Source organism: Pelmatolapia mariae, linkage group LG9 (genome assembly GCF_036321145.2).
Source record: "Pelmatolapia mariae isolate MD_Pm_ZW linkage group LG9, Pm_UMD_F_2, whole genome shotgun sequence".
NCBI classification, from domain to species: domain Eukaryota; kingdom Metazoa; phylum Chordata; class Actinopteri; order Cichliformes; family Cichlidae; genus Pelmatolapia; species Pelmatolapia mariae.
The window spans coordinates 3,493,092-3,500,091 of record NC_086235.1 but is presented as its reverse complement, the minus strand read 5'-3'; the positions used below and the strand labels follow the sequence as shown (position 1 = coordinate 3,500,091).

Genomic DNA, 7,000 nt, shown 5'->3' with positions numbered 1-7,000 from the left:
TCAAAAAGCAAATGGCCTAGATCTTGGTTCCACTTGCCTCGTACCTGTGATTTCAGTGGAAATTTCAAATTCAGGATCTGACACAGACTGATTCCTGTTGTACAGTTCTTACAAGTTCATAGAAATTTCTGTTCAATTACAACCAAGTATTTGAGTTGATGATTGTAATTTTTATACAATATTGTAATTTGTGTTTCAACAATTTTTTGATTAATGTTTTGTTTCCGTTACAATATTATACATTAAAGTATAATATTGTAACGGAAACAAAACAGGAAACAAAACATAAAAAAAATTGCTCCCTTTTTTATTCGGGCTACTTAAATTTATTTTGGGCTACCAAAAACTGAAGAGTCTCTGCCCGAAGGGCTACCAGGGATTTTGAAATTTTGCAAGCCCTGGTATATAAGGCAGCCTTTTCCTTTTTCAGTATTTTTGTGTGTTGCATTTTTCTATGTTTTAACAAAAGGGGAACAAAGGGGTTTAAATCAACCTAGGATGGTTTATTTTAATTTTCACATGGCCTTACTCAGATGATACAAAGTGAAACATGTATTCTTTTTTTATGTTTTGGAAAAGCTTGAAAATGGACCTTGAAAGTGCATAAAAAGTGCTTGAATTTGACCCTGAAAATGGCGTATCAATGCTGAATTGTATCAGCACTCATTGAAACAGCAATATCATCAGTTAAACTCACAATTTTTCGTAAAGTAAGAGATTTTCCCCGGTGATCAGTATTTCTTCAATACAGTGGTCCCTCGCTATAATGCGGTTCACCTTCTGCAGCCTCGCTGTTTCGCGGATTTCTTTTTTTTTTTATTTGTTCAATTTTCCCTTTTTTTTTTTTTTTGCAGCCCATTATGTTCCTGATTGGCTGTAGACCATTGTCAATCAATCTTGTGCTGTGTCTACTGTACAGTACAGAATGCATTCAGTTTGTCAAATTTACATAAATCTTTGATCACTAGTAGTGTGGATCTGAAGTGTTGTATGTTTGTAAGTTTTCTCCCCAACAAACACAATAGTGTCGACGAAACATTTTGCACCGTCAAAGGCAGCCGTGGGTGCCTTTGGTGCCTGTGCTGCTCCACCAGCACACCATGGCATAGAAAAGTACTCAGCAACCAGCGACTGGTAAAACATCCTCAGAGCTTCCTGCAGATGTTAAAGGGAACCCCGGCTATTAAGACATGTTTGCGCTAAAATACGTATTGTGCTTTCAATAGCATATATGTCTTATTAAAATACGCCAAATGTTTTCTTTTTAAGCACATTTTATATAAAACCGATTTACCAGTAGGCCGCCATTGTTATTTACTTCTCAATGCACTCTGGGTAGTGACATCATACGGTTGCACTGCATCCAGTTCAGTTTGCAGCGCACTGGAAATGGCTTCTGTTCAACCTTTCCAGTTTGAACCAGAGCAAACCGAGAGAGATAATGAAAATAGTCAACCAGCACTTAGTTTAGATGAAGATGAAAACAATCCGTCACACGAGCACGAGAGAGTGCGGGAAAACTACTGGTGTCTATGCGGCTACTGCTTGCCAATGGCAACGGCGACTGAGAAGGTTTGTTGGAAAGCACCAAAACTTTGAAGCCCTATGTGTTAATCCAGATGTTCTTTGGGCAGCCCTTGTTAGCCTCCATGACCGGTATCCGGTCTTTAAGTGATAATGTGATGAATCCTGCTTCCTGCCCAAAGTATTCTGCATTTAATAAGACTGCTGTGTTTTTAGCATGTTTTAATGCTTTGTATCTTGTTCTATTTAATCTCAACAAGCCCCTAAAAACAGTCAGTGATCACTGTCGCCTTCTCACGGTTTTTATTACCGCTAATCATTTTAAAGCTCAGTTTTTAAACCTTTACGATGTAACTACAGCCCAGCCCATGCAGCAGTATGTTAATGCCTAACCTCGTGTTGTGGATGGATTGTCTCAGTTGTTCTCCTTCCTGACGTGTGGTCCGTTTACAGCATCCTGCCATGCGATTGCATTTACTCCTAACCATTGGGAACCCTCACATTAACTTCTATCGAGTGGAAAAAAGTCCACCGCTCATTAGTGTTCGTCCTCAAGCTTTACTGCTTATGTTATGCTAACATAGCTTGTTGCACTAGCGATCACGTAGCACATCGTTATATACCAGCAGTGTTGGGGAGTAACGGAATACATGTACCGCCGTTACGTATTTAGAATACAAAATATGAGTAACTGTATTCCGTCACAGTTACCGTTTAAAAATGTGGTATTCAGAATACAGTTACTTTGTTGAAATAAATGGATTACACGGCGGTACTTTCCTGTTTCATATTGTCGCGGGTCAGGACTGTTTGGGTTTGTTTGACAGCTACGCTCTGTTGTTCCAGGCGGCAGCGTTACGGTTGCCATGGTTACAGGGTGACGCTCTCTCTCTCTCTGCGTGTTTCCTGGGTGAGAGAGCGCTTTTTTGTTGTTGTTGTTGTGCTAAGCTAAAAGGCAGAATGCTACAGGCATGGCCCTAAAGAATGTAGCCTCATGGGCAGTGTAGTCCGTGCTGCAGCGAGAATGGACTGCCATACACGTTATGTGTCTGTGAGCGAGGGAGGGAGAGAAAGGAAAAGTCCGAGCTGTCACGGAGCAAAAACGGGAGCTGGAAGCATGTAAATATAATAATAACAACCACTGCAGCCAAGAAGAGTGCCTGAGGAGCCCATTTGTAAGTAAGCTATTAAGACTCAACTGTACACTGTGTTCGTGTTTTCCTCCGGAAAAAATAAGTTCCGTTGGAGCAGCCTTTCAACGCCTCTCTCTGTCTCTCGCTGGCAAAGTTGACCCAGACAACAAATAAAGCTAGTTTTCAGCTACGAGCCCGACACGGAAACCACCGTATTAGCCAGAGGTCCCTTTACTACGGTTCGGAGCCGCGGACCTTCAGTAACAGTAATAAATCACAGCAATAGTACATTCACGTAGTTGTAAACAGCATGATAATATATTAAGTAATCCAAAGTATTCAGAATACGTTACCCTCATTGAGTAACGTAACGGAATACGTTACAGAATACATTTTGGGGCATGTATTCGGTATTCTGTAATGGAATACATTTTAAAAGTAACCTTCCCAACACTGTATACCAGCTAGCCCAACTACAGTAACCCAACAAACGTCACTGCTGTTTAGTTTCCTGTCTTCATTTATGTTTGAAGTGATAGCAGAGCTGTACGTTTTAATTTGTTTAATAAATCTCTGTCAGAACATGGTATATTATATTTAGATAGAAGCTAGCGAGCTAACTCCTTGCTAACTTCTAACTCAGTTAAATGTCTCAGCTGACTGCAGGTTTATAATATTGGGGAAACCACAGAACAGAATCAACATTTGGAGATTTACTTTCATGGATGATTGAGTATGCATCAAGACGTTAGACAGTTTTTTAACTCTCAGTAATACTGCAGTGATCATTTGTTCCACGACTGCATTTCACTCACTGCCTCTGTTTGTATCTCTGTCACTGCAGGACCAACATGGGTTCAGAAGTCAGCGCTCTGAGGAGGCCGACAAACCTCACAGAAGAAAGGGAGAGAAAAGATACAGCTGTGATGAGTGTGGGAAGGATTTTGCTCACAGTAGCAACTTACGACATCATCAAGTTACCCACTCTGGAGTTAAAGCGTACAGCTGTGATGAGTGTGGAAAGTCTTTTACCCAGGCTGGAAGCTTAAAAGCACACAGACTCCTGCACACTGGAGTTAAACCGTACAGCTGTTATCAGTGTGGTAAAGCTTTTGCTCGCAGTAGCAACTTACAACGTCATCAAGTTACCCACTCTGGAGTTAAAGCGTACAGCTGTGATGAGTGTGGAAAGTCTTTCACCCTGGCTGCAAGCTTAAAAACACACAAGCTCATCCACAGTGGAGTTAAACCGTACAGCTGTGATCAGTGTGGTAAAGCTTTTGCCGTCAGTAGAAGCTTACAGAGTCATAAAGTTATCCACTCTGGAATTAAGGCATACAGCTGTGATGAGTGTGGTAAAGCTTTTGCTCACAGCAGCGGCTTAAAGGGTCATAAAGTTACCCACTCTGGAATTAAGGCATACAGCTGTGATCAGTGTGGTAAAGCTTTTGCGCGAAGTAGCGACTTACGAATTCATCTAGTTACCCACTCTGAAATTAATGCATACAGCTGTGACATTTGTGGAAAAACCTTTCGCCGGCTACTCAGCCGAAATATTCACCAACGCATTCACACCAAAAATGATTTTTGCTTCTGTGATCAGTGTGGCAAACGGTTTGTGGCATACAAATACTTACGTGAACACATGTTTACCCACACTGAGGAGAGACCTTATAAATGTGACCTGTGTGAGAAGACTTTTAAAACTCAACGTTACCTGAGACAACATCAACAGATTCACACCAGAAAGAAACTCTACAAGTGCAGTTACTGTGAGGTATGTATTTTTCTTTTTGTACTTGCACGTTTGTTTAAGTATTTTGTAAATTAAGTTTCATTTCAAACTTAAACGAGACATGAAAAGTTAATCTAAGAATATTTGGTCAAATCTGAAATAGATCTCCCAAAACTTTCCTGATGTTGGAAAAAAGTAAAGTTTTAAAAGTTTCTCCCCTTCCTATCTATCTAACATTCACACTCCATCGGAGAGCAGCTTGGGGGTTAGTATCATGTGACCAGCATTGGTCACACAAAATGCATTCCACTACAGATTACAAAATACAGATTACAAAATACATTCCAAAATACAAAGTAGTTTGTAATGTATTCCGTTACGATGCTCTTTGAGAGTAACGTAACATAACTTAAATGAGCTGTGGGCCACTGCTGGCACTGTCATCTCATTGAAGGGCCACTTTAGTGGTCAAGTAGTACAAAAAATGCAAGAAAATACCCACAAATATTATCAAAAATGTAGTGGTTTTTTTTCTTGTTTTGTTTTTTTATTCAAATATTGTATACCAAGACAAAACTGCAAACGTGAACCCATTTTTTCCCCCTCACTCTAATATATATATATATATATATATATATATATATATACACATACATATATATATGTATGTATGTATATATGTATATATATATATATATATATATATATATGTATATGTGTATGTATGTATATATATATATATATGTGTATGTATGTGTATATATATATATAAATAAAAAGTCTTTTTTCAGGCGACATTCAGGATGTTGAAGGAATTCCCTGACTTACACTGTCTTTGTGTCTTTGTTTAGAAGCAGAGCAAAACAGATGGATCCAGTTCTCAACCCTGTCACCGCTGTGGTGGTGGGAAAGAGTTTCGTTGTGACCTTTGTGGAAAAACGTTCATTCACCAGCGAAGCCTAGAACTACATCAGCGCAGACACACTGGAGAAAAACTGAACTACTGCAAAGAATGTGGGAGAGGATTCCCCACATCAAGTGAATTAAAAAAACACGAACTCTGTCACACTGGGGTTAAAAACCACGTCTGTGACCAGTGTGGGTCATCTTTCTTCACTGCAGGTCATCTTACAACACACAAACAAGACCACACAGGAGAGAAACCATATAAGTGCAGACACTGTGACAAACGCTTCTCACATTCAAGTCGTTGTAATGATCATGAAGATACACACATTGAAGGGAACTTCAGCTGTGACCAGTGTGACAAGAGCTTCAAGAATCTCAGTTCATACTCCAAACACAAACGATCCCATGCTGTAAATAAACTGTTTCACTGTTACCAATGTGCAAAAACATTCACTTCATTATCTGCTCTGTGCAAACATCAGCGTGATCATGCAGAACTGAAATCAGTGGATCACAATGAATCTGAAGAGACAGAAAGATCATCTTCTGGTTTCAGGGTCAGACTTAAAAACCTTGAGATCAGGCTCCACAGAGTTCAGATGGAGTCTCCTGTAAAGAGTGTCAGCTGATGTCACACTTGGATCTGATGAGGTAGCTCTGCTTTCTGGAGCTGCAGTGAATAAACCTGGATCTTAAATTTGGGTAGCTGCAAGTATAGATATGTACATCAAGTGTTTTCTTTTTTCTTTGAGAGATTTTAATTCTGTAAAAGAAACTTTAATGTTGAAAATATTTGTGCTATAGAACAGTGGTCCCCAACCCCCAGGCCACGGACGGGTACCGGTCCGTGAGTCATTTGGTACCGGCCGCGAGAGTTGAGACTCAGGTGTGAAATGTATGGTTTTCAGGGTTTTTATCGGTTTTTAGCGTTATTTTGTTATAGTTTTTTTTGTTAACTCGGTTTTCCTGGGTCTTTTCACGTGTGTTATGAATAAATCTTTTTTTCGGTACCGGTACTAGTTTTATTTTGTTGTATTTATCCGCGACACCTTAAAGGCCGGTCCGTGAAAATATTGTTGGGCACAAACCGGTCCGTGGCCCAAAAAAGGTTGGGGACCGCTTATAGAAAATAAGAGAGGAGAGTTGTTGATTCTTGTTTAACTCCTATCTGAATAGCACTTACCTGAGTGCCTTGCCACCTGTTAGCCTACTTCCTAGGCCTTATTCCTTGAAGAAAAGACTTACCTGAAGAAGCACCTATACCTGAGTCAAGTCATTGTTTAATCACTCACCTTCACACATTCTTTATTGTCAGATGTCTGCATATTGCTGATTAAACTTACTAAACATTTTTAACTGTGCCCTGTTATTGAGTCCTCCAGGTGTAACCTTGCAACTGCTAAGACGTCTCTGATGGTACAGGGCCATTGAGGGAAAGATTATCTGCCTTGTAAGTGATGCTGCAAAAAATATGACAACGACTTCCAGAAATGTATCCATAAGGCATGTTGTGTGCATTGCACATGCACTAAATTTAGTGGTTAAAAATCCCTAAATCAAACACCTGGCCTAGAAGAACTGCACAGAAAGTGGTGGCCTATTTTAGATCAAGCATGACTGCTGATCTAAAACAGGCACTAGAACAGCATCTTCTTGATGCTACAGCAATCATATGATGAGAGGCAGACAGTTGGAGAAG

General features: G+C 39.9%; 2 protein-coding genes across 2 annotated transcripts in view; both read left to right on the top strand.

The window, feature by feature from the left end:
• LOC134634825 (zinc finger protein 224-like) overlaps positions 1-7,000 on the top strand; it is a 212,177-nt gene that overhangs the window by 72,337 nt on the left and 132,840 nt on the right. The gene's annotated exons all lie outside the window — the stretch shown is intronic.
• Positions 1,400-6,618, top strand: LOC134634815 (zinc finger protein 62 homolog). Its single transcript, XM_063484217.2, has 3 exons — positions 1,400-1,572; positions 3,502-4,434; positions 5,244-6,618. The coding sequence occupies exons 1-3, from the start codon at positions 1,552-1,554 to the stop codon at positions 5,928-5,930; spliced, it is 1,641 nt and encodes a 546-aa protein (XP_063340287.2). The 5' UTR covers positions 1,400-1,551; the 3' UTR covers positions 5,931-6,618.

Coding starts and splice junctions, on each gene's coding strand:
- LOC134634815 (XM_063484217.2), top strand. CDS start 1,552: ATGGCAACGGCGACTGAGAAG. Junction 1,573..3,501: donor TGGCAACGGCGACTGAGAAG/GTTTGTTGGAAA, acceptor CTGTCACTGCAG/GACCAACATGGGTTCAGAAG. Junction 4,435..5,243: donor ACAAGTGCAGTTACTGTGAG/GTATGTATTTTT, acceptor GTCTTTGTTTAG/AAGCAGAGCAAAACAGATGG.